The sequence below is a fragment of the Osmia bicornis genome, chromosome 9 (assembly GCF_907164935.1).
Source record: "Osmia bicornis bicornis chromosome 9, iOsmBic2.1, whole genome shotgun sequence".
In the NCBI taxonomy this organism is placed as follows: domain Eukaryota; kingdom Metazoa; phylum Arthropoda; class Insecta; order Hymenoptera; family Megachilidae; genus Osmia; species Osmia bicornis.
The window spans coordinates 7,048,066-7,074,431 of record NC_060224.1 but is presented as its reverse complement, the minus strand read 5'-3'; the positions used below and the strand labels follow the sequence as shown (position 1 = coordinate 7,074,431).

The window sequence follows — 26,366 nt, the reverse complement described above, 5'->3', positions numbered from 1 at the left end:
TATGCTGTCCTTTATAATAAAAAATAACCGAAAAATTGTTATTTAGTTTATCCTACAACTTATCCTGAATCACTCAAATGAATAATCAAGATATGTTGTAATTCAATGGAACTAACAAGTTTATTAGCTTTTTACATACATTTGGCATACAACATAATCTAGCTATACAATTTCATTTTATAGAAAATTTACTTGCTTCGATAGGGATGCTTTATCACAGCAATACTTCTAACGTATGCTATGAAATTCGTACCTCGTACTGTGCATGAAAAAAATAATATAAAATGCATTTTTACGCTAAACATATGTTCTCTTTTTGAACGTGTCGGGTACATTACACTGAATGTATATTAGGAAAAAATGATAAATGTAAGCAGTACGTGACTTTGTTAAAATTCATAGTTATTCATTGTTTATTGCTTAAAGCAAATATTTTAATTTTTATTAAATCTATTAATCATAATCATCAATTTTGTTTAGAGAATGGACCGTTACGATCTCATCCTTTGTTCTTTGGTGCACATTTATTATTTCTGTATAGAACAGAAATCGTCAAACAAAATGCACTGACGTAGAAATAATCTTTTGAAAGTTCGAAAGACAAGTTTACCATCTAACATATTCTTTGTACTCTTCAGTTATACTCAATCTTTTAATAGTTTCGTATCCTATAATTATTGAAAAACTAAAACAAGCTGACTGTAAAAGACGCGCAGATAGTCCTTTAGTAAACATCTGTAACTTCTCTTCTGTCCAAAGAACTTTGAATGCATTTAACATACTATCTAATCTTTGTACTTGTAACCTTGCCCGCACGACATCTAGAGGATTTGTTATGATTGTGGTAGTAAACCCTCCCAATGTTCCAGCAACAGCTTGAATAAACAAGTGAGAGACCCATTCAGGAAACAAACGTATAAGTTCCTCTGTTAACAATAGAAAATGATTATTATTCAGAATTAATTAAATGTGCCAGCTTTTATTTTAAGATAACAACCTTGGTAAGATATATACAGCCCCCACCAAAGTGCACTGTTGGGAACATAAGCACAGAGTGATGCAATATATCCCCGATAAAAACCTCTGTAACCATCTCTCTGATATATTGATTTAATAATGTCCATGGAAATCTGTGCACGAGATGTCCCAGGTTCAAAAGTTATACCCAATGGATTCATATTCACCTATAAATGATATATAAACGAAAAAATAATATATATTAACAGTTAGCTGCTTTCATGTGCTTACCTTATCTACATAATAACTGTTTTTTTTTTTATTACTGATCCCAAGAACCATTAGGTGTTGACTTAAAATATCAAAAGGAACTACTATTGTTTGCCCTACCAAACTAGCAGCACCACCGGCAATTAATCCTTTAACTCTTGAGTCTAAATTACCTAGTACACCATTCTGTCCAAGTACATGACGCACACCTTCATATGTAGATACATAAAATACACCAGATACAATTTGTATAGAACTTATCCAAAATCCTCTATAAAGGCCCGATACACCTTCAGCTTGGTAAATCTTTCTGTAAGCATCCAATGTTCCTACAAAGATTATGAACTCTGATTAACATTGAACAACAAAAGATAATTAAAAGCAAATTTACCATTGTACATATGATTTTGCCTCTGAATCTGTAGACGTGTTTTGATCACTGTTAGTGGATACAAACAGCAGCGCACAGAAAATGACGAAAGCATACTGAGTGGAAAGAACTTTGTTTTGTCCATCATATCCCATTCGATGGTACGAATGAACGGTGATTCTATTGCACACATCTTTTGAATTTATGCTACTATTAAATCCAATATTACCAAAATATTCATACAATAAAGTTAATGGATGCCTGTGTTTAGCCTGATCCTGCATATCTCATTGATATCTCTTGAGAAATAATGTCCAAATCCTTTAGAGCTGATGAAAGAAATACACTTATGTATAACTGTTTATTATACTTCATATTTTTAAAATTATTTATGAAGAAAATGATTCGCGACACGAAGACGTAATTTGTCAAATGTTGCAGTAACAGAGTGCAGTTTAAATTTGTCACAATTGTAGTATACATATTCGTACGTATACATATATACATGTAATGCTCGATTTCTAATAATACATTAAAAATGACAGATACGGAATAGTTGAACTTTTTATTTAGCTTTAATCGTGCATGTTCTAATATTCGTTCAGGATTGTCAGTATGATGCAAAAACAAAATACTAGTTTCGTGTGATATTTTTACGAACTTTACTGTCATCCTACAAAGGTCACAGTCAACGACGTTGAACGAAAAGTTTGACGATCAATAAATATCAAATAGTCATTCGTGTTATATTATTGAAACTTACGATGACGTAATTCACTGTCACGATAATAAACATGCAAATGCAATATCCATTGATATTCACATTATAACAGTTATAATAATCTTTTATAACAATATCATCAGTTCTTCATAAAGAAATTCACTTTGACGTTATACAAAACATCAAAGAACCTTGGTTTCATTCAATAATGTGGAGTCACATTAGGTTTACAGGGTAAAGGAAAGACACGAGGTAACATGGAGTTACAGAAAAATATGATCTAAAATTCTTCTTGTCTTGTGCGCATGCATTCTCATGATAATATTGTGGCGACCTCTGATATTGGCGCGCAAGCCCGTCGGAAAGTACATTTCCTGTAAATTTTTATGAGTTAAGTAGCGACCTCAACTTCCGGTTCGGGGGTGGCATTTTCCCGGGAAAAGCAGAAAGCCACTTTCTACCTACTTCTTCCTCGAACCACCGAGCTATTAACACGCGATCGGTCTTAGTTTTCCTACAATTAGAGCCAGTGATTTTATGCACGTGCACATAATAGTTTAATTAGAAATACAAAACTCGGTAGAATATTTAATCTTAAAATAAGTTCTAGTAACTAAATTTCGTGTACATAGTGACATTGTAAATATTTCAAATACAAATAAATTAAAGCACCGACGAGAGACTACTCATCGGTGATTAAAGTAACATTTGCACGAAAGAGTACTTCTTTATTCCTCCTCGGGTAAAGCAGGGAGTAGCTTCTCCATAGACTGAGACCTCTACAATATTTCGACACTAGCGAAATCCTTGAGTGAATACGCGAACTGTAATTACAACGTAGGCAATGATTACAGACTGGATGTTTCTTTGTTCTCAACGAAAGGGTTATAATTTTGGGGGTCCCAAAGTCCCACAGGTAAAGATAGGTCTGTATGTTAGGTCTCGTGCACGCTCGATGAAGTCACTGGTTTGGTTCCGTTATTTCAGACACTTTGCCTTTAGATGGCTATAGTGGTGCGGTTTTCATAGCGTGCAAGGATTCGAATAAAGGTAAAACCAATATTTTTCAGATTTTTAAGTTAATTACTATCCAACAACAAGTTGTTCTTTTCATCTGCAACATAAATTGTTTATGGTAGCTTAAGAACAAAGGCTAGAGAGTGCAAGGTACAGCTACATTATAAAAGTATGATAATGTAACCCATATTTAATGTGTAAATAAATTAAAGTACAAGTAAATGTTGCAACGTTGAAATAAACACGAATAAGTCGATAGATATCAGGTGATAATCCAACGATCGAGAAGAAATCCTAATCTGTTCGAGGAAAATCAGTTACATACCCGATTCGGAACAAAGTTTATCGGCACGTAGTTTGAAAAGCAATCCGCAAGATTAACCAAAGGAGCCTGACAAGGAGAGGTGTTCTCGGCACACGACGACTCGTAGGAAGAGAGAAGATCACCAATGATTTCGAGGCTCCGCCTACCAACTAGGGGTTGGAAGCAACCCCTAGTCAGGGTAGCCCGCGCAGGGCTGATTTCTATACCGCGTTGTGGGCGTAAACGTAGAATAGACACAACCCCCCGATGCATACACCCTGTCTTTTCACCGTTCATCGAGATCAAATCACTCGTCTCAGTCCTATCTTTGATCTTGACGGTGCAACAACGCGACAACACGACGAATAACGCGATAGCTGGTGCGCATCGTTTCGTTTTTCAATCGTGTCGTTTCGCGATAGGTGCCAAAGAATATTTTGAAAAAGAGCAACGCGCCAGGTGATAAGGATGAATCAAGATCAAGAAGTACCCGCCACTGCTACGGACCTACCAAGACTGGTAAGTTTACAGATTAATACTTTCATTGAGAGACAATTAAGAATCTAAGGTTCTTAATTAAAGTCATCCTTCATTGAGCTCCAAGAATATTCTAAACCAACCACTAAAACGATTAAGCAAGAAGATAAGACGTGCCTTACATATAAATAGAGCAGTTACGGAGAGAAATTAATACACTGTTCCGAAGTTAGAACCGGTTCTGCGGTTATCCAGCTTCATTAGAAATTACCCAACATCATCATTAGCTACCGCATTAGCTACCAGCATTCCATCAATTACTTCATTTTCAACACACCCATCAACCTGTTGCCACCGTAATGGTATCGAGGAACAAAGTGGTAAAGGAAAAGCGACAATTACACCGCGCAGCCACTTCACCTTCGCTTTCACGTTTAAAGTATCATATCCTGGATGATGGGGTAGCACGGGTAACGTGACTCCGGTTTCCGGTTTCCCTTCGGATACTCGGCGATACAATGGAGTCATAAGCGTGGACATTGAACGCAGCCCGAGGACAGTGAACGTGTAACGTAGCACTGTTCGTACGATCATCCTCGAGAGCGTCGAATTGCTGTGGCACGCGTCTCCACGCTCCGATGGATCGTCCCACGGGTGCCACCCCTTTTGTGCCCTCTAAACACGTAATTGTCGCCACCATTCAACCCTCCTGGTCCCCTTTCAGATTCGTGACACGGTACCGTATACACGGAACCACCACCGTGACCCGTGGATACGAGCGAACCGTGGGTGGTCAACAGGGACACCCTCTGTAAAGAAGGGAGATGATACAAACTTGGTCGCGGAAACACTTGATTTATGTTTGTTGATTCTAAAAATCATTCGATTCCCACACACCCCCTCCGTTCAGTCGGGCCGGTGGTTAATTGACTCCCATGTACCGGGAGCATATGCTGCCACTCGACGTTCCCATGATCAGCAACCCTTGCTCAGTCCATAGGACGAGTGTAACACCGTGTACTTTCACCTGGGATAATTTAGTCGGTCCGTGTGGTATTTTACTTTCGATAAAATTTCCTTCGGATAAGTAGACTTCAAATAAAAACTTTCTTCTTAGAGAGGAAAGAAGCCATCGTGGGTGTATCAGGACAGCAGTGAGAGCAATTAGCAGATAGAGCCCGTCGGTGACACAGTGGCGATCGCAATGACCTCCTGTCACCCCGTATTGTTCGTATTCTTGCCTTCAAAACCATCATTGTCTTCGCACCCCTCGTCTTAGCCGAGGACGGCACAGAAGAAAAAAAAAGAAAGAAAGGGAAAAGGTCTTCTCGTCCAAGTGGCAACGCCTTCTGCTTTCCTAATTGATCAAATTGGACGAAGACTCTCTCCTGAAATTGGACGATCGTTAATGAAAATAGAGAATCATCCTTCAGGTTGTATCTTCAAAAGTATGATCATTTCTTCTTCGTGTCGTATGAAAATGATCCGTTTAAAAGATTTTGCTCTTTTGATAATCCAAAAGAGATCCATCGACGGAGAAGGGTAGTCTGTTTGGTACGTGTTGTCTGCTCGATGACTTTATTATAAACCGAACCGAAGTGCGCAATTACGAGGGTGGTGTACGAAGGGAATTTTGGGGTGACGACCCCTCGCAACATCATCAGGAACGATGGGGCGTTCTACTCCCTCCCCCTTTCTCCATCCGATTCATGGGTATCTCGTTTTCACTAGGTACAAACGTACGTTCACTCGTGCATACATACATGACACGCGTACCGCCAAACGATCCACTTACCAGCTCGTCTTTTGCACGGAAACTCGCTCGCGACGGGAAAGGTCAGGGGGGTAGAGAAAAGGGGAAAAAGTGCGGAAAAGTTAAACGGCACGCGACCGTGTTTGCGCGTTTTCTTTACGAGTCATTGCCTCGTGAACGCGCTCGATTAACTTCCGATCGCTGAGATCGGAACGATTCGAAACGCGTTTCTTTATTTGTTATCCTGTAAACGAGCGCGGAGTGTAAATATTCTCGATCGGGCACGATACATTTTTTATCGTTAATTAAACTCGGATCTCATGTCGGGTTGGCTGTGATTAAAGATTGAGTCGTAATCCCAGCGAATGCAATTAAAATTCATATTAGAGGGCACAGCTTGCGGATTATGAGTGGCGAGCCATCGCGGCGACTAATTATAAATGACTATTAATTGCGATCAGAGGAAAATCTAGGGACGATGCAATGAACGTAAGACCGTGACGCGAAGCTGTGAAAGAGGAAGTTGATTACGTCTCTATAAACGATAATATCCTGTCGAATTAAACGTGAAAAAAAAGAAGATCGATAACTTAACTTGCGTATAAAATAAAAGAAAATAGTAGGATTTTTTGGCATTTTAAAGTGTAAGCGATCGGTAGAGAACGCGACGAAGCTTCATAAAGGAAAAGCAGACGGCGACAAGGCGTTATTGGAATTTCCAAAACCGGTAACCGGCTTTACCACTAGATTGCTCCGCAAGGAGGAAACCATCCAATCGTTCACCGGATGTCCTCCTTGCCTCCTCTCGCACGTTCTCCCTCTTCTTCTTTCTCATTGTGTCAGCTACGTTGCTTTACTTAAAATCCTGTTCCACGCTATTCCTTTCTACTTTGAATCACTCTCTGCTCCTTCCACCCTTCCTGCGATTTTACATCAATTTCGCCTCGATTGTCTTCGCGGTCTTTTTTTTCTCTACTTTTTCTTTCCTATTCCTCGACTCGGTAGAGATGCATAATTGCAACGTTTGCTTTCAGCCCAGCGAGGAATTCACTCGACTGAACGAACCGTTGCAAACAGTCGCCACTGGATACTGTTCAACTAATTATTCGGTGGCGCAGACGAACAACGAGGAGAAGCTACATCCTGGTAAGCAAAATGTCCAAGTTTCCCGATAATCGAAGCAGCTGCTCGATGTTTCGATCGAGTTTCAAAGTTATCCGTATATACCGATGAGTTTTCGTGAACGAAATCGAAGGAGAGAAAGGCGGTCCGTTCGGGTCACCATCCATCCCCCTTGGCTCGACGATTTTCAAGCTCTTTGATACGATGTTTTGCCCGGGAACATCGAGTGACACGAAGTCTTGGCTACATCTTCGTAGCGTACACACGTACACGAAGAAAATACAGAGAGAGGCTGAAGGTAGAACACGTGCAGGATGTACGCGTACCATGTACAAACGGGGCAAAGAGGGAACCACCCCCCGAAGAGAGCCTGTCACCGGCAGGCAGTCGAGTCGATATCTTTATATAGTCGCATCAAGGATGATATTATTTTCTCCGGGTCTCGGTGCAATTACGTTTCAAGATCGCACGAAACTTGCCGTACAGATTTTGCGGAGGTTGATAAGTAGACTGTGAATCTCTGCGTATCTATCAAACGTTGAAATGATATTACATTTCGTGAAATTATAATTTGTAATTAATTTGATCCGTGTAATGAGATTGAAATCGAGCCATCGGACAATTCATCCCTACGGCATCGGTTGTTTTCCTTAGCCTTGACCCAGAAATCGAACGGGACGACCCGAAGCCTCAGGACGAATTCAATAAGCAACGTATTATCGCCGCAAAGAGCCCCATGGGGTGGTCGAACCCGGTCGTACCCCCATAGGATTCGTAACCACCCTACACCGGCGTCTGGGTACAGTGATTGACACTTTATATCTAACATTGGCATGCCGTGGTGTGAACCACCAGTCAGGATGGACCGCCTCCACCTAACTCAATCACTGCCTATAATGCTGCAATTTCTCTATCGTAATCACGTTACGACCCGCCACCCTTTTCTCCATCCACCTTTTCGGCGACGATTCGTCCTGAAGAAATATTGAAACGTCGCCGCTGAACGAAACCTCTTGATTTTCTCCCTCTGTTGAAATTCAAACGTTCCTTTCCTCGCGGTACCTATTAACTTATTCTTTAATAGAAAAATCTTTTCTCTATGGGCGTCGTACATATAGGTACGTCGTTGAAGTAAAATTATTCGCGTGACTTTCGGAAAATCGTTGATTGATTTCCAGAAAATCTTGAATATCCCTCGCTAAGTAGATCGCAAAAAAGGTAAACCACGAGGAATCTTTTGTCTTTTTCTTTGCCGAATTTGATCCACGTCGCAGAAGGTAGAAAAACTTGGGGACAATAAGATAGTCCTCTTTCGAGGAAAATAAGCACCCTCGACGACGTTATTGTTCGTCTTGCAGTATCGTGTTTCTGGTGTCGTAGTTTTAGCTCGTTGTTGACGCCTTTAACGGCAAACACATCGTTATTATCCACGAGCTATGAGGTTGAATAAATTCGATTCGTCAGACGGGATTGTGACTGCGAACAAAACGAGGTTACTGACAAGTGGCTGCCCGTGGCGAATCTTAGAGTCCCATTAAACGGACCCCATGCCAGCATAGATTTCTCTCGCATTCTTATGTACATGCTCCCGTCGAAGGGGTTGTTTTTGCCACTGATTCATCCCCTATACTTATGCCTTTGTTCCTTTCCTTTCTCGCGTCCCTATCTCGTGGAATTTTATTACAACCCCAGATATCGTGTCGCCTCGTGTCATAATTACCTAGAGACGATTTTATCACCGTTCATCATTCGCAAGATTATCTCTTTATTCCTTGGTTATTTGATTAAATTAAATTTCGAACGCTAATCACCGATGACCCCGATACCAACTGATGCGTTAAGAACATTAGCTTATAATATTAATCAAGGCTTCGTGGTATTTGTAATGATCACGATTCGAACAATGGATATTTAGCGAGGATATGTGCCACAATATAGGGGGTATTAATTTTGCCCTGGGTATAATTATCTCCGAGTAACCATTAATCATCTTAACGTAAACGTAGATTCTGTCTAATAAATAGTTCTTTAGATGAATCATTCTTGAAGATTAGAATGAAAACTAATCTTTTATTAGCTCGATTACGTAAAGCTATTTCTATTTTAAACTACATAAGGTCTAGTTGCATAATCTATCAAGTAGGTCATTCACTTTTAGTAACTCTAGTTAACTTAGAAAAAACATGTTACGACAACCTTCTGAAGCGATTTGAAATTATTTTCAGAGAACGAAATATACACCACGCAAGAATACAGGCAAGAATCTTGGCTTCAAGATGGTAAGAAGATTTTGTTATAAACAATTTATGTTATTGTTAATAACAAAAGTAAAAATTATTAATTTAAAATGAATGGAATTTCTAGAAACTTAGGGAAACGTATTTCAGCTGCCCGGATAGCTCAGTCGGTAGAGCATCAGACTTTTAATCTGAGGGTCCAGGGTTCGAGTCCCTGTTCGGGCGGGTTTATTTTTTTCTTTCTTATCTTAATTTTTCATTTTATTAATATTATCTAATATAATGAAACATATCAAACGCGCCATTTATTTTATATTATCGTCAACTCGAGTGAATTATGCATGTAAAGTCTGATGCTTTGAAACATTTGATGTCCGTGCCAGTTTCTTTTCAGCGTAACAGAAACTAAAAGCACAGCGTAACATTCACGTAGATATTCTTTGAAAAATGATAAAAAGATCCATTTATCCAGCTGTAGAAGCACCGACGAACGGTTCGTAAATCTTCGTTGAAGATGATTAGTTACACTGTTACAATTATTCGGAACATTAATTTTGATTATTTTGACGAACTGTAATATAATGCACGGTAGATGCAATGTAATAATAACGTTAACGAGGGTATTTCCAGGCAAGGCTTGTAGAAAGTATATAGCTACCCAGCAGGCGATTATAGTGAATCATTAATTAAGATCGCTCATAATGTTTCTTTTCATCCCATCAATGAAAATTTTACTTGCTGCTTTTCCGACAACTTAAACGATATATTTAATTTTATAATTAAGCTACTTCTAATCGTTTTCGAATAATAACATCGCCTATTTATTAATTTTATTACAGGTAGCAGCTGCGAGACGGAGGACAGCGAGCAATACGTGCCAGAATTTCATCGTATGTCAAGTTAGTGTACCTATATATCAGAATACTATATTTCTTGGTTGCATCTCACCTCGAGCATTTTCCGATCGGTACACCTAATTGCAATGTTCCAATCGCATCAAGCAGACGTGCACGCAGGAAGTCAATCTCCTTGGAGACGGATGTTGCACGGAAATGCATCGCACATGCAATTTAATCTCAATTCGGAAAGAAGTTCGATGCAGTCTAAGCGAATAGGAAACTACGTTTGCTTCTCGCGATACGATAAATACGGAAGGATCTTCTCTCTAGCGTTAAACGTCTCTCTCTTCTAATAAAAGAGCATATTGGAAATCAGTTTTCTTTCGTTCATCGCGAAAAATGAGATTTTTTCTCCAACAGCGGGATGAGCAATATCGAGTCTTATATCGAAGAAGAAGAAGCACCATCGCCCGAGGCTGGTGTTTTTAAAGCGGCAAGAAAGAATCAACAGAAAAACTCCCGTCGATTATCGATATCGCGTTACACGAGGAAGCACTTTATATTAAGTCTAAAGATTTTTACAATCCCCTTGACTGATTAACCTCCCGGCTCGAATACCGTTCATCGAGAAACGAGCTTCCTTCGTGGAAACGATAGACAATGTTCGCTCGAAACTCGAAAATTGCACGAAATTCTGGCAGTCGAACAGACGAGCAAACTGCCGGAGGGAATAATGTACATATAATGTCTATATGCACGCTCGCACACACGTGTTATTGTGATTAATCGAGAGAGTACGAATACTTTCGCGGCTCGCTATATTTTGCCTGTCGAAACAGAACGAATTAAACCGCGGCTCGAATTATCCAACGTTTACACCGATTGTAACACAGTCTCGTTAAGTCAAATTTACTTACTCTTCACCTGTTAATTTTATTCGTTGTTCGATGGATACGATCGACTGGTTTGTACACGTAATACGTATGCAAACATTTAGAGCGTACCCTGCTCCGAGGCAAACACGATCGTCGGTGTACCCAGATTTGCCAATAAACTTTTATTCGAGGCATTGTTTACCGGATGTTGTTGCGCTCGATATATTAATGTAACGTTGAAAAAAAAACAAACATATTTTTATATGTATCGTTTTTTTCTGCTATATCGAGTTTCTATTTCGAGCAAATAGAGAACAAAAATTCATTAAATCAAGCGAAACGGGTGTTCGGAGCCGCAATTTTTTGCAAACTTCTGGTAAACTGGCAATCAAATTTTATGAGCGAAAATAGATTTTTAATATTCGATCTTTAAACAAACAACAATTTTCGCGCAAATATAGACGAATGAAGCGAGGAGGAAATAATTTCAAAAAACATTTCAGCGAGTTTAGCGAACTATACACGGAATCCGCACGATTCTTTCGGCCGTCGTCGAGTCGGTGGTTCTCCCGTAGCGAGTAAACTTCCGATGTTTGCAAATACAATGATTGCCGGAGGCCTCTGACTTATGCTTCCCACGGCCAGAGTCTGTTTGATTTATCGAGGGCGCACCCTCGGCCGCGCAAAATCGTCGACGGCCCCATTAGAACCCGAACCCACCCCCACGTGCCGTTGCAACGATGCGCCTTCGCTTCCGCTACGACACGCGCCCTTATGTATCCCATCGCCCTCGCGATCCATTCTCCAAGAAACGATCCGCGTTCGATCACCGAGGGTTACTCGATCGTTCGAACCATTGATCGTTCGACCGTACATCCGCGATTCCTTTTCCACCACGACGAAATCATTTGCATTCATTTCACGTTTCTTTTTACAGATGTTAAACAGGAATCCACGAACTGCAGAAGAATCAGCGACGTTAATTACTCTCAATATTCTCAGAACAACACATTCCTCGATCTCGAACCGAACAATCGTACAAATTGTTTTGGGTAAGCAAAAGTGTTCTGGATCTTCAATGTTATAAATAAAACTTCCTAGACTCACTTGAAATCACTAGCAAGCTTCGAGCCCAATTTCAGCAAGTATTAGTCGCTTTCTAACACCAAAATTCCAGCACATATTTTATTTTGCATTATTATTTTCTAATTATTATTATATTATTATATCATATATTATATTATATCATTACACTATTATATTTTTTCTTGTATTTTTTTGTTTTTTGTTTAATGTACCAGCTTTGCAAAGATCAGCAATAGCGTTATGTAAATGGTTGAACAATTGAAAGCATTATGTATCCATTCATAAAGAGGGCCATGCTCGTATATTCAAATAAATAAATAAATAAAACTTGTTTCAATTTGTGCAATACAGAAACAGCAAATTGAGTTCGCGAACGAGCGAGGCCACGAAGAACATCGCTGTTAAGGAAGAACCAGCTGACAGAGGATACGGAGAGCCGATTTCCGTCGCGAATATACCTACATCGACTGCCCAGGATACTCGAAATAGTAAGTAGATCCATCATTTTTAGAAGAATAATTAGCAGAAGCGTGCAACCGTTTCAAAGATAATGCTTTCACCAGTCTCGTTCGATTTGCAACGACAAATCCGATGATTCCCTCTTCTTCAACGTACCACCGTGACAAATCTCCCGACAATGGGTCCACGTGGCTAGCTACTACCCCATAGATCCTATAAATAACTGGAGCACAAGGGTGGTACTCGATGCTCTATCCATTAATCGAGCTCTAGGACAAGCTCTTCTTCCGGCTTTTCTTTCTTGGAATCGTTTCGTCTCCTAAAATTCATTGTACCGTTCTTAATTATCAATTCTTTTATTCGGTTCGTGAATTATGTTTATAAGAGAACCGAGTGATTCAGATTCGATTGGAAAGTAGTTGTTAAATAAATTTTCCTTGTTGTTGAAAAGGATTCGCTCACGCGTGACTAAGTACACGTAAGTGAATAATTGAAGAATGCTTTCAACTCGAAAGCGTCTCGTAGGATCCAACGAAAGCAGCTAAACGAAGGAAACAGCATAGAATTCTCTCCCTGGGGAATTCGCGAGTCGACCAGCTTTCCCGTCAACGAACAACATTGCTCAAAATTCTACCTTATCGAACAAACATATCGCTTTATAGAGATTAGAGCATTATTTTTCGAAAGATTGCAGTCATTACCTAATAGACTTCGATCTAGTTGTAAAAAGGTTGAATTTGCAAGCTCATGCTTTGTAATCAGACCGATTAGTCTTCCTTTATTCACCCACCTACACCAAAACGAATCCTTTTGGAAGTATGTTGGTATATTTGTTGCCCGACACCGACCTCCCATACCCATTTACTTACAAGTCACCCGGGAATTATGCTTCTACTTCTCTTCGGGTAATTCTCCCTACCATTAAGCCGTTTCAATTATTTACACGCAGTTTAGATTAATAATAGGATCATACCGATCGCTATCGATACCTTTCCAACGCATATGTTCCCTACGATCTTCCATCTTATCGAGACTGTAATTCATTTTCTTTTCATCGAAAATTTACGCGTACCTTTTCCAATACACCTTGTACTATCTCTGTTTCCCGATTCAGGAAGCGTATAACGTGTCTATCCATCTAGTCTAAATCGGCGAACTGCCGACCACTGTATTGGGTGGAATAGTAATAACTTGTTAACGGGCACAGATTGGTCACCATCCCCCTAATTAATACGAACACGGGGATCAACGAGGATTAGAGGCGGTCAAGTTTCGCGGTGCCGACTAATCATGTCTAAATTGAAAAAACAAATTGAGCCAACAACACCGTTTAGGGTAATTCGATTCGATGTTCGATACGAAACGTACATACGTATTTCTCCTCCACCATGAATTTCCAGAAACAGAAGAAGAGCGTTTCACCAGCGTCAGGTGGATGGAAAATGGAGCTTGCATTATTAAGCAGCCTCTACTCCGGAATTCGGGGGATCAGGGAGACAGAGATAGGTGGATAAAGAGAGGGGTAGAAAGGAGAAAATGAGAAAGAGAAGTACGATAGACAGGTGGAACGGGTGAAGCTGGGAAAGAGCGAGAAAGATGAAAGAACATTGCTTCTCGTCTGAGAGTGGACGAGAGCGAAGGCCGTCCTCTTTTCCGTGCAACCCTTCTGCGCACCGCCCCTGACCAGTCCCTGCTTCAACCCTTTTCCTGCTCGCTACATCGCCACCCGGTTTCATCAGCTCGCGATTAATTTTAATCTAAAACTACCCGCAAAGCCTCCTGGCCCCGCTTGCACGTTGAGGTCGACCCCCTTTCGCCCCTCGACGCGTCGAGACGGGGTGAAGAGAGAGAGTGCCAGATTGGCCCGTAGCTTTCGACCCACCCTACCCAATTTCTCTCTGTCTCGTCTACACGAGAGATCGGGATCCGAGCAACGTTTGCCAACCAAACCGGCTAAAGCTAACTTGCCGACGCGATTAACTATAGTTAACCCTTCCTCTTCTTCATTTTCCTCGATGACTGAGTAGCGGTGACCGCAACGAACGCGTTAGATAATAGCAATTTACCTAAATTCAACTCACAGAGTACCTAAGGAATCACGTTTTAATCGAGCTAACGAAAGGATGGACTCGTTCCGGCTCGACGGTATCCACGCAGTCTTCTCAATTTTTCAATATTCCCCGTACACGACTTGGAACGTAACCGGATTACGGTTCGAGAATAGCTTTTTCGGCTCGAGGGAGCACGGGATCGTTGGGATGTCGACGGTGCTGCTGCTCCCCGAGAGGAGAGCACCCGATTAATATACATATCGCGCGAGCTGTACGCGGTATTTCCAGGCGGTTCTGGTATCCGCGAGCTCCGCCGAGCCGGCAACCCCGTGGGCTTTGAATATCAACCAATTTCCTGCCGATGTTTGTGTGACGAGCACTTCACTGGTACCCGTGCGTGAGTGCAATCGCTAATACCTTGCCTTTCTTCCTTTTTTCCCTGCTTTTTCCTTTCTCGAATTCTCTGCTGTCCTTCTTACACCATTCGCAGTACCAGAGATCTGTAAACGCTGAATGTTTCGAGAATCGACTGAAGAAATAACATCCCGCAATGCAATTTAATAATCGTGCAGGTAACAGCTTGGTGTACCAGCAACAGCAACAACCGTACGGAAACGGGACGAGGAACAGCAGAGGTTCGCCATCGCCAAGTCCGCCAGCCAGCACCTCATCAGCGGCGTCCCAGTGGCAGTCGACTGTTTCTGCTTCCACCGAGGCATTTTTCCCGCGTCAAGAAAACTGGAGCTCGGAAGTGTACGGGAAAAGAAGCGCGACCCCCACGTGGACCGAGCTAGGGGTTCAATTAGACGCGAGGAACTCTTCGTGGGAGAGACAGAGCAATTGCTACCAGAAGAAAGGCTCTCCGAACTCTTGGAACGCGGACTATGCTAGCAAGAGGCCTTCCTCGACAACCGGTGTATCACCCTGGAGCGAGATGACCGTTGGTTATCAACAACAACGACGCGGTTCTCTTCAACTGTGGCAGTTTTTAGTAACCCTGTTAGATGACCCTACAAACGCACCCTGTATCGCGTGGACTGGTCGCGGAATGGAATTCAAACTCATCGAACCAGAGGAGGTGTATTAGAAGCGTTGTATTAGAAATATCTTGATAAAGTAATGGGATAACTTAATAATCGTGTTTTCTAGGTGGCTCGTAGGTGGGGTGTACAAAAGAATCGACCAGCGATGAATTATGACAAACTGAGCAGATCATTGAGGTATTATTATGAGAAAGGAATAATGCAGAAGGTAGCTGGTGAAAGATACGTTTACAAGTTCGTCTGCGACCCGGAGGCACTCTTCAATATGGCGTACGGTTCTGGAGCTTCCTCCAGTCTTCCCGGAGAAATACAAAATGGCGTTCGCAGTCAGTCGATATCCGGAAAAATATCAACGACCAATGATGTGTCCGATTTAGGAAAACATCCCACGTCTGGGTACGGAGATGCTGTTCTTGCCATGTACTCAAACACTGCGGCAGGTCTGTTCATTTTAACATCGTAAAGATTATTAATTCTTTGGGAATAATTAATCTACAAAATTGTTCCAAGAAAATTATCGTAGCAAACAATGTCTAAAATCAAATTTGTGCACGACAGTGTACGGATCGTCTAGTTTGCACCACCTGCATCAGTACCTCGGCGGCAATGACGGTTTCAAGACCCCATCGAACAGGTACCACCCTCATTACTCGCACGAGTACAACAGCAGCCACCATCATCCGCCATCGAGCTACGCAGAAACCTTCTTGAACTACGGCCGATTGTCGTCCCACGATGTTCCCAGCGAATCCAGGAGTCAAGAATTACCGAGGATTCCGTACTCTCAGGAAACAACGGATGGTATCAGCAGAGAACGGGAGGCATCATCGATTTTATACGACGGCGTACAGAGAACGCAATTACCGACTGCTCCTGGCCTCTCGCAGCCAACCCTTTTGGATGCTACCACCACCAGTTCGAAGATAGAGCAAAGTTCCTACGCTTGCCTCGGTGTTGGAAGCTGCGTTTGCTGAATTTCTCTTACCGAAAGTTAGGAAGAGATCAATTCTCGATTAACCCTGTCGTTTAAGGGTTAGGAAATCTCTAGTCGTAGATTGTACTCGTATGAACGCGTACCGACTGGGGTGAACACGTATCAGTATCGAAGCGTATGATTCCAATGTCAAGGCACACGTTCGTCGATCGCCGCTTGAAAGCATAACTTTTAATTAGTTTATATTGGTAGAGTAAGTGGTGGAGTATACCAGTGATAGTATGATAAATATGCTTACTCTACTCGTGTAAACAATTGGGCGAATATCTAATGAAGTACTAATGCTAGTCGTTGGTAGAGTGAGATAGAGTCATGGTAGTTCTTCCACTCTTTCAATGTGAATACTGGGTGTTACTCTACTGTTTACACTATCAATGTAACAAAGCATAGGTCTTAATCCATAAGTTGTATTGGTAGCGTAAGTAATAGAGTCCGTATATACTCTTTCAATTTTTCCACGCGACGATCGATGAACGTGAAGGGCAGGATTCGAATTCGCATGTATTGTAAAACCCTGTAAATAATCGAAAGGAAGATGCGTATGATCTGTCATGTCGAATAGTCTCGTAGTCCATGAGATCTAATCGCTTGTGATCCGAATAGTTCGTTGAAACGCTGTAACTTCTGTAAATATCGAATAAATCTCTCTATTGAAAGATCTTCGATTACGAATACTGCAGAAGAATATCATATTCGATGCCCGACCGTCGCGTCGTCACTACCAGATTTATCTCGTTATGTCACCGATTACATACTCGACACAAGGAAATCCTACCGCGAATTCTTGCGATGTCTTTTTGTAGCGAAAAATAAAAGCAAGAACGTTCATTGCGCGATCTGCGAATACGAATTAGCATCAGCGATCATGCGAGCTTGACCTAGACACATAATGCCAACGACGACGCGTGTGAGGTTTTCCGTGTAGTGTGTGGATCCTTGTTTCGCGAACGTGTCGCTGACGTAAGACCGAGAAGACCATGGACTGAGGTCGTCGGCGTATTTCGGGCTCTGACACATAGTAGATATGTTTATATCGTCCCCTCTTTCTTCCATCGATTTCCAAGCTGCCTACCCGTCCTTCTTCCGTGCACATTTAGCGTTGTAGTTTAGCAAGAATTGGCGACTCAAGCCGGCTCCCGGTGAATCCTCCACTGTCAGTCGAGCGATCAGAAGTAGCGAAAGTATTCGATGATTCAATTCAATACCTGTTGCCAGTGTACAATTCTCGAGTAAGGATTTCTTTGATCAAGAAGGGACTTGCGTGTAAAGTATCGGTGAGTATGTACACCTTAAACATCTTTCCAATAACGTCGTTTATTTCGATCTTCAGCATGTGGCTACCAAATGTACCGCGTAGTCGAGCTCGTATCGATCCTTTCGCATAGCTTCCATAATCCAGAGACGACGTCAACGATAAAACTGTCACGCTAACGTCACGTTTTCTCATTCCCTTCTGTTTTACCTCCTGCTGGTTGATCGTTCCGTTTTGCGACTTGCGTTTTACGAACGTTTTCTCTCAGACATGGGGAAGAGCAAATCGTCAGAACCGGAGGAGTCCGCGATGGGCTTCAAGGACAAGCAGAAGGCATTGGACACGTTGAGTGCCTTGGACGGTCGGGACATCAGTTACCAGTACCACGTGATTACCAGTTTCGTAAGTCGTACGAAAAGGACCTTGCAGATCACTAGAGACGAGGAGAAGCTGGCCAATCTTGGGGAGGCTTTGAAAGTCTTCGAGGAATGGCTGAACGATTACAAGGAAAACAATCGGGGTAAAGAGAACTTGGCCTACCTGCCAATCGAGACCGTGAAAAGCTACAGATATCTTGCCAAGAAGTACGATGTTTTGGCGGAGGACTTCTACGAGTAATTATCAACCGACTACCTGTTCATCCTGTGACCATGTGTCTTAATCGATCGTCGTCTGATTTTTCAGGGCGTACAAGAAAGAGAAAGGAGATTACAAGGGCCTACGGACCGTCAAGACCCCCAGCGGAGAGACTACGTGGGACATCGAAAGGAACCGAAGGTTGAAGCAGATCATCGATAAGATTAAACAGGATCACGTACAGTGGTTCGAGACGGACGTGGGTGACTTCCGAGGATTCCCAACTAAAGAACATGTCCAATGCATCATGTTGGGATATAGTCCTGATCCAACCAAGCTGAAGAAGCTGGTGTCTCAAGTAGAAGAAAAGTTTGCGAGTGAAAACAACGAGAACATGGAGGTGGATCAAGAGGGCAACGACAAGGGTACCAAGCGGAGGCACGACAGTTCCTCCAGCAGCGACAGCGAACGTGAAGAACCAGAGAAAAAGCAGTTAAAACGGTCAGCTGAGGAGAAGTCAGTCGGAGAAAAAGAAGAAAATGGACTAGGTTTCAAGGATAAGGAGAAAGCTTTACAGAGCATCAAGTCGCTGGAAGGCAGAGACGTAAGTTATCAGTACCACGCGATCAACGGACTGATGAAAAGGGCCGAAAGAGTGATATCGTGTACAAAGGACGAGCAAAAGATCAAAAACATGAGGGAGGCCGTCGAAGTGTTCGAGAATTGGATCACGGATTACAACGTGAACGGCCGGGCGAAGGAAAACTTCAATTACCTGCCTGTCGACCTGGTCCGAGCTTTCAAACCACTCGCAGAGAGGTATAAGATCGAGGATAATGGATTTTTCAAGTAAGTCTATCAGAGTTCGAGCGTATTCCGATTGGAATAAACGATTAATTAAAATTACTTTTTCGTTTCGTTTCATAGAGCGTACGAAGAGGTGGACGGAGATTACAAGAAGCTTAGAGGCGTTCAGGTTTCAGACTCGAATGTCACGTGGGACGTAGAGAGGAACAAGAGCCTCGAAAGTTTAGTAAACAGTATCAAGGAGAAGAATATTCAGTGGTTCGAGACGGACGAGGAACTTCGTGGATTACCAAGCGAAGAACACACACGATGTATAATGTGGGCATTCAGTCACGATATTACCAAGCTGAAGAAACTATTACCTACACTGGAAGAGAAGTTGAAATCTTAATATAACCTACTTCACAGTGTTTCACCGTGTACATCGCATAACCTGTATGTTTAAGTTTGCTACCATTGTATGTACAAAAGATATTAATTATCTTTAATAAATATAAATGATATTTTCCAATGTTTAGCATATCTATCGTAACCTTGCTGAATCAAATGTGTTTATCACGTTTGTGGCGGCATCTGACGACCAGGCAGGAACTGTCACGTGGATCGCAGTAAAGCCGCCATCTTTGTTTTCGTCGTGTACGGGTATTTCAAGATGGCGCGAGCTGTCAAAGTTTTTTGACCGCGGCACGCTCAATCGATAGTTTTTATCGCTGTCGTACGGCTCGCGAGGGTGGGTGAGTCTCGAGTCCGGTTTTGAGGTTAGGGTTAGTGACTCGGTGACACTGGAAACGGCGGTTGCGGGTTCTCGTGCGTGCGCCGCGACACCGGAAAGGACAGGTTCGTCTCACCCTTTCGGACAACAGTCGAACGCCTATGCAATCTATGGACATTGTACGAGCAACAAGATGACGAAGAATTTTGTGCGACCATAATACGTATACGAGAAAATGGCACGCGCCCCTCGCCAGCGATTTGTTTACGCGCTACGCATCAGTCAAGTCTTACGGAACAAGAGAATCTACGTACTTTAGACCATCTATAAATAACCGTGACTTCCATCGAGGTTCGTAGACCTTTGAGTTCCTCGAGTTGAGATCTTGCGAGCGGTCGACGACGGGTTCGAGTGCACGTCCCTCGAGATCGATTAATGAGAGATCGCGATGCAACACGTGACTTAACTATCGACCCGTGTCAGTACATCGTACGTGTTTGACGCCAGTCTCTACAGAATCTTATCTTGACTTTGTTGGTGATTCGAGAAGTAGAATCGTTTCCTGGAATAGCCTACCAGGGCAACGAAAGAAATCTGAGATGCGAGTGTGACAGCATAAAAGAGGAGGGTCGATTCTTCGAGGGAATTGAACGAAAAAGAAAGATGGACACGAAGCAGCCGGATAGTGCGCCGAGAGTTGGTTACAATGGATTAACAGAGAAGTAAACTGAAGATGTCACAAACCGCGGATGCTGAAAGTGAAGCAGGCTCCATCTGCGACGAGGAACGCGTTAGGAAGCTGTTCCAAGCATGCGACGGCGACGGAGATGGTTTTATCGACAGGTGAGTCCAATGAATTTACATATTAATTATACTCTCTACCCCTAACCCTTGACTCGACCATCAAGGACCTGGTAGACTCTGAAACTATTTTGATATTACACTATCAATTTATGCATGCATATCGTCATCAAAACTTGTTTCACGTGACCATTAAATGCTCCGAGTATTTATCAAAGCGACAACTTTATAAACTTTGACACAGTTTAAAAAATTGGTACAGACGAAAGGATTCTGTCGCGTGTAAAACGAATCGGGAAAAGTTCACCGGTAACGGAATCGCGGCACGTACGCGTTTCAATTATTAGCTCGATTAATTAGCCAGTTTGAATGCGAGTCGCGCGACGAATTAAACCGGGAACGCATTCTGTTTTCCCGCTACCTTCGGATGAATAAACTCGCAAAGATAATACGACTACGGGACGCGCGCACGACGCAGCCATGGTTTTTTTTTCCTTCTTTGTCGTTAAACGCATAACCGTTTCCCCGATATATTCAACCGTTTTCCTCTTTCTCTCTGCTTCTCCGTGCTTCTATTCTTCGAAACGGTGGCTGGGTGTCGTTGCTCCCGCAGCGACCTACCACCGTATTCAGTGCTTTTTAACGAAAATTAGCCGTTAATTCCTTGCTCGGAACCACGGAGCTGCTGCCACCCCGCGCTTGGCATTCTTCTTCACCGGAAACGAGCGAGTTTGTTGTGCGTCAAAGCGCAGATCCGTGCGCGTTCGTGACACAAGGACAGCCTACGTTCTCGTAACAGAAATATGTATCGTTCCAAAGATTTCTTACCGATACGAAATCGCGTAACACTACTCGGTAGAAACAGGAATCTTATTATGGGTAGTTAGCCATTATCTTCTATCGTTTGTATAAATGGCGCAAAAATTAAGATACGATCCATTTCGTTAGGAATACAAACAAGTCTGGCCAATTAAACTGTCCGTCTGAAAGATGATATTCGAGCGTTCTGGGGGTAGGGGTGGGCAATTTCCGTTGTGTGCACAGACAGCGTCGTTTCTGAGCGTCGATAATAAAGGCTTTCTCTGATTCGAGGGACTGGAGATGAAAATAAAAGAACGTAAAGAGGAGAGGAAGAAAGAAAACGTGGAGCGTTTTCGCGTTTCCCTGTGTTGTAAAACTCGCCATTCCAGAGCTACCCCTCTGGAAAGATCGTTCTCCTCGAACAGCTTCTCACCCTTCGACTTGTACTACTCCTAAATGCTCCCCCCGTAACGTTTCTCCCCCTTGTCTTACTTCCCGATTACCGCACCCCCTTTTTCGTCTTGATATATCGTAGAAATAGGCAATAGGAATACGAATTTCGTGCTAGTCTTTCGGCTCTTCTTCCCCCTTTTTTCACGGATCGATAACCCGAGAAATTATCCTTGGGTAAAAACATTTAAAATTTGGAAAAACGCATAGAAAGGTGTATTTGGATGGGGGGTCGTGATTCGAGGGTTGAACCGTGAGGAAATGTAGAGAAGGAGGAGTCGGGTAACGACTACCATTAGTCGAAATTCAGAAGAGCAAAATTTCCTTTTGCTTTTCAAGGTTCATTATTGTCCGTTCTCCGCAGCCTCGTTAACCTTAGCCTGGTCGAGATTCGCGTGTCCCGAACCCCGTCGTACGTCTCGTTGGCTTCGTAAGCTTCCGTATCTTTCGAGCACACGGTCCTTGCCACCCCTTTTCGAAACTCCTGCATTACTTGGTGTGCATCCAACCGGATGCAAGCTCGCGAGATTGCGAACGAAACCGAACCCTCGAGTGCATACTTACGCAACTTCCCTCTGCGTCTTGCTACTCCTTCATCTTCTTCTTCTTTTTTCTTTGCCTAACTCTTTCTTTGTCCTTCACCCTTTGTCCCTCGACTTTGCTTTATCCATTATCTGCTTCTTGCTCTGCACCTTTTTTTTTCACCTTCGTTTATCCATTTTATCGTTTGTCCTTTAATTTCACTTCCTCTGTCTCCTTTTCAGAGACCTATGCTTGCTCCACTAATCGTTCTTTACAGTTGTCATTACTTAATAACTCTCTCTCTCTCTCTATCTCTTCATTTTTCCACTTTCTCCCTTGTTTTCCCTCTCACAATTACTTGCTCGCTTTCTGTCTCTTACCTCTACCAATTTACCCTTACCTCGACTCTGTTTCTCTCCCCCCTGCCCCTCTGGGCTGCGTGCGTTGGTTACGAAGGCAGTTTCGCGTAAATGCCCTCCTGTTCGCTTTGCCGGCACACGTAGCCGAGGCTAAGATCAAACGATCAGCAGCGTCTGCTCTAGAAAGGGGTAAATCTCATTACCCGAAAAACGAAGTCGTCTCGGTGAGATGGAATCACCGTGTTTTCAACCTACGTTGCTTAACAATGCTCTTTGATTTTAAGTTCAATCATCTGTATTGCGCGATGGTAAATTAAGTTTGCGGAAAAATTAATTAATATTTTAAATTAATTGAAATATGCACAAGTTTGCGATCGAAGAATTTTGATGGGATCTGGTAGAAAATTTTACGGGTCGCGATTGGCAAACGCTAGGATACCCTAGGGTTGCGCGAAGGGTGATCGCGTTTTATAGCAAGTGAGTCACTCCTCCATCGATCCCTCTCCTTCGTTTCGCTGTCACGATTATTCTGGCGTCCTCCATGGAGTCGGCTACGTTTGCAAATCCCCTCGCCATCTTTCTAATAAAATCTCGTTCGTCTTGGAAAACACACACCCGCGATCCTTGTCCTTGAAAAATGCCAAACGAGCATGGGTGCACGAGTGGAATCGGAGTTTGATTAACCCTTTTACCGTGAAGGGTGTACGTACACGGTTCCCAAAGACAGATGGCCATTCGCAAATGGCGTATGTTCATTCCGAAGACCAAACGCATGTTCGAGTTCTATAGTAATTTTTCCAGGTTGAATAAAATGGAAAGGTGAGATAGCTGTGTAACGATATCGATACAAAGGCTTACGTCTTCTTACGTTTCGAATTCAACTTTGTCGATGCTAAGAACACGAATGCCGCTATCGAAGCGATAATTAAGCAGCAGATGGTATCGCGAGAGATGATTTACGAAGTCCAAGATCAATGATAGATATTCTACAGCAACGATATCTTCCGCCTTCTAATGTTTTTCGAGCCAGTCCCGCATGAAACGTCCAACTTGAACCTGCACCTTGAAAAATCATAGCCTTTTCGTTACTATAATTTAAAGATCCCCTCGACCCTTGACACTCGATTAACCGCGGAGGTACCTGCGCGGATTCTTCTGGTCTCTGCAGCCCGTTCGTCCGTTACCTCACCTGCAGGGTTATTCCTGACCTGGCCGAACCTTTGGCACGCAACATGCCATGCAAATGCATCGGGATACCTCGCGCGAAATCATCGTTCGCTCTTTACAATCATTGCTGCGCCGTAAGTTTTCTGAAACGAGCCTAATCTCCGTGGAATCCGGAAAAATTCCGAAGCGGTTGAGTCAACGGTCACCGGAGTGTCCCCCGATAAACGTTTCCGAGTGCTCGAAGCGGAGTTCAAATTGCCACGGGTACGCACGGTTCGGTGAAAAATCCGTTAAGAACAATCGCGGGGTCGTCGGAGCGTAGGACGAGTATCGTTTCGCGTGGTTAACGATCGAGAGATCGATCAGCGAGTCGAGGAGCCGACAATTAACCCCCGTTTCGACCGAACCGACGCGACTGATGCTTCATCGAAGCCAGAGACCTTCAGCGGGTTGCTGGTTGATTACGCGGAAATCGAAGCCCCTTCAAAAGCGGCCGGAACAAAAAGACAGGCTGAAAAGGGGAAAGGAGATAACAGGATGGGCTTCGGAAGGACAAAGGACAGAGGATGGATGCGTTAAAGGGTGCACGAAACACGGCTGTTCTCGCAGTGAAAACACGGCATTAGGTAATGTTTCGTTTCTCCTGCTCGCTTTTTCCTCCCTTTTCACGACGCCGCGCCCAGCGTCGGCGGAGGCTTCGCCACCTCTCGCCTTTTTGTTTTTAATGGCGGACCTATTCCGGCGTATCCAACGGGAACAGCGAGAAGCGTCTGAAAAGGGACGAGGATTGCCTGAAGGAGTACGGGAGTCCTTTTTATCCAACGATGTGCCCGGTCGGCGAAGGGCGAACGAAATAGAGCGGAACGCGCTTAACATGAAATACCCGTGTCCCTTTTCACCGGGCTCCTGCAACAACCCTCTTCCTTGCTTCCCTCTCTGCTATTTGTTCAGTTTTTCGGCATTTCCGGGACTGATCCTCGCTCACCTCCTCATCCTCCTTCTTCTGATTCGCTGCAATCTCGACCTCGAAGGGCTCTTCGCCCTTGGGAGCCGAGGGAAGCCTATCCAATCGTCCGATCCTCCAGCTCGAGTATCTTCTTTAACGCGTTGATTATCACGGTGTCTCGTGAGAATCCCTCTTTGGTTGGCTACCGTTTTCAAAACTTTCAGCGTTACCAAACTACCCCCGATTCGATTGAAAGTTTCAATCTAGGCGGCGTCGAATTAATTAAAGCCTCGCGAAAGCAAGCCACGTAAAAGCTGATAACGCAGAGGTAACGAACAAAAGCTACCCGTTTCGAAGCGACTGGTGCAGAGTGCGCGTCGTTAAACAGATCGCGTTTGGAAGCTCTTTCAACGGAGGACAAATATCTGGCACGGAGGGCTGGCGAACAGTAGCTGGATCGGTGCTGCAACACTTATTGGGTCGGTTGCCGCATTGTGCGTTGCTTTTGTAACCGAAGCCCCCGGTGACATTCACCCGGCAGTGGAGAGCTTTCCGATACAAAAGGGGGGTTTGCACCCGCGAAACACCGAGCTTGTAACGAGTCGTGCTTCGTCGTTCCGGCGAACGATGCTAGGTAACGTCAGCCCGAGACGTCCACTTTTGCGCGCTCCAAAGGGGTTCGTTGTTCGTCGTGAGTGCGGCCCATTGTGAAAATCATTTCACCCGTGGAAATGCTGTGGAAAGGCAAAACATTCCACTCTCTTTCTTTCTTTTCTTCTCTTTTCTTTTCTTTTTTTTTTTTTTTTTTTTTAAACGCTCAGCCTCATCGTTACACGTACTCCTTTCTCGTCGTTTTCCTTTCTTCTTCTTCCTTCGACCACGATGACCTCGATACACTTCAGAAATCACAGCTCATACGTGCGTCATATGTTAGAAAAAAAAATATTCTGCGCTTACTTTGATCGCTTCAAAATTTAAGGCTTTTTCGGGAATTGTTTTTTAAGAAATGCAAAGTGTTTATGAAAATTCAATTATACTAATTTATTATGTATATATTAAAGTAGAAAGCGTTTTTTTTTGTTGATATATGAAAAATGGCGGAACAATTTTTAGTCCAAACGCTAGTGAAATACGTAGCCGTTTTCAGAAATATGCATTTTTAATAAAATGGCATCGATTTAAAGTAAAACATGAATTTTCAACCAAAAATTTCGTTATTCAAAGTTATACAGAAAATCGAAATATCAATATTTTGCAAAAATTCCGTATTTTACTAAATAAATATGTGACGATCAAATTGCAAAAAGATTCAAGTAGATTGATTGAAGAGTGCCCACCGATTTCGAAAATGCTGTTTCGAGTAAAACGCTTTTAAAGTTCGTGAATAGAAACGAAAGT

At 42.9% G+C, this 26,366-nt stretch overlaps 4 protein-coding genes and 1 non-coding gene across 6 annotated transcripts in view; 4 read left to right on the top strand and 1 right to left on the bottom strand.

Annotated features, from left to right (window-relative positions):
- Nucleotides 1–101: 101 nt before the first annotated feature.
- On the bottom strand, nucleotides 102–2,602 carry LOC114874412 (solute carrier family 25 member 44). 2 transcript variants are annotated; one of them, XM_029183655.2, is made up of 5 exons: nucleotides 2,361–2,602; nucleotides 1,619–1,926; nucleotides 1,249–1,556; nucleotides 998–1,184; nucleotides 102–926 (listed from the first exon to the last, which is right to left on the bottom strand). In XM_029183655.2, exons 2-5 carry the CDS (start codon nucleotides 1,788–1,790, stop codon nucleotides 607–609), a joined length of 987 nt encoding a protein of 328 aa, XP_029039488.1. In that variant the 5' UTR covers nucleotides 1,791–1,926; nucleotides 2,361–2,602; the 3' UTR covers nucleotides 102–606. The 2 variants fall into 2 exon arrangements, with proteins under 2 accessions (XP_029039488.1, XP_029039489.1); XM_029183656.1 differs by lacking the exon at nucleotides 2,361–2,602 and adding an exon at nucleotides 2,259–2,354.
- A 1,505-nt stretch (nucleotides 2,603–4,107) lies between these two features.
- On the top strand, nucleotides 4,108–17,321 carry LOC114874430 (ETS-like protein pointed). Its single transcript, XM_046287204.1, has 9 exons — nucleotides 4,108–4,158; nucleotides 6,904–7,015; nucleotides 9,217–9,270; nucleotides 10,068–10,127; nucleotides 11,880–11,994; nucleotides 12,380–12,516; nucleotides 15,111–15,616; nucleotides 15,688–16,021; nucleotides 16,140–17,321. The coding sequence occupies exons 1-9, from the start codon at nucleotides 4,108–4,110 to the stop codon at nucleotides 16,553–16,555; spliced, it is 1,785 nt and encodes a 594-aa protein (XP_046143160.1). The 3' UTR covers nucleotides 16,556–17,321.
- Nucleotides 9,381–9,453, top strand: Trnak-uuu. The gene has a single exon. It is a non-coding gene; the product is annotated as a tRNA-Lys (tRNA).
- A 349-nt stretch (nucleotides 17,322–17,670) lies between the features above and the next one.
- Nucleotides 17,671–19,721, top strand: LOC123988160. Its single transcript, XM_046287206.1, has 4 exons — nucleotides 17,671–17,849; nucleotides 18,096–18,441; nucleotides 18,512–19,252; nucleotides 19,331–19,721. Exons 2-4 carry the CDS (start codon nucleotides 18,098–18,100, stop codon nucleotides 19,599–19,601), a joined length of 1,356 nt encoding a protein of 451 aa, XP_046143162.1. The 5' UTR covers nucleotides 17,671–17,849; nucleotides 18,096–18,097; the 3' UTR covers nucleotides 19,602–19,721.
- Nucleotides 19,722–19,745: 24 nt separating this feature from the next.
- Nucleotides 19,746–26,366, top strand: part of LOC114874434 (colorectal mutant cancer protein) — a 31,169-nt gene continuing 24,548 nt past the window's right edge. Inside the window, exon 1 of the mRNA XM_029183685.2 lies at nucleotides 19,746–20,765. Coding sequence (XP_029039518.1) covers nucleotides 20,656–20,765 — 110 coding nt within the window. The 5' untranslated portion in view covers nucleotides 19,746–20,655. The remainder of the gene's footprint in view (nucleotides 20,766–26,366) is intronic.

Bases quoted from the DNA above. Each gene is read 5' to 3' on its own strand.
- LOC114874412 (XM_029183655.2), bottom strand. From the start codon at position 1,790: ATGTGTGCAATAGAATCACCGTTCATTCGTACCATCGAATGGGATATG. The intron at 1,557-1,618 runs GTAAATTTGCTT...TAATCTTTGTAG, and splicing joins GCAAAATCATATGTACAATG to GAACATTGGATGCTTACAGA. The intron at 1,185-1,248 runs GTAAGCACATGA...TATCATTTATAG, and splicing joins ACAGTTATTATGTAGATAAG to GTGAATATGAATCCATTGGG.
- LOC114874430 (XM_046287204.1), top strand. From the start codon at position 4,108: ATGAATCAAGATCAAGAAGTACCCGCCACTGCTACGGACCTACCAAGA. The intron at 15,617-15,687 runs GTGTATTAGAAG...CGTGTTTTCTAG, and splicing joins AACTCATCGAACCAGAGGAG to GTGGCTCGTAGGTGGGGTGT. The intron at 16,022-16,139 runs GTCTGTTCATTT...TGTGCACGACAG, and splicing joins GTACTCAAACACTGCGGCAG to TGTACGGATCGTCTAGTTTG.
- LOC123988160 (XM_046287206.1), top strand. From the start codon at position 18,098: ATGGGGAAGAGCAAATCGTCAGAACCGGAGGAGTCCGCGATGGGCTTC. The intron at 18,442-18,511 runs GTAATTATCAAC...CTGATTTTTCAG, and splicing joins TTGGCGGAGGACTTCTACGA to GGCGTACAAGAAAGAGAAAG. The intron at 19,253-19,330 runs GTAAGTCTATCA...TTCGTTTCATAG, and splicing joins GAGGATAATGGATTTTTCAA to AGCGTACGAAGAGGTGGACG.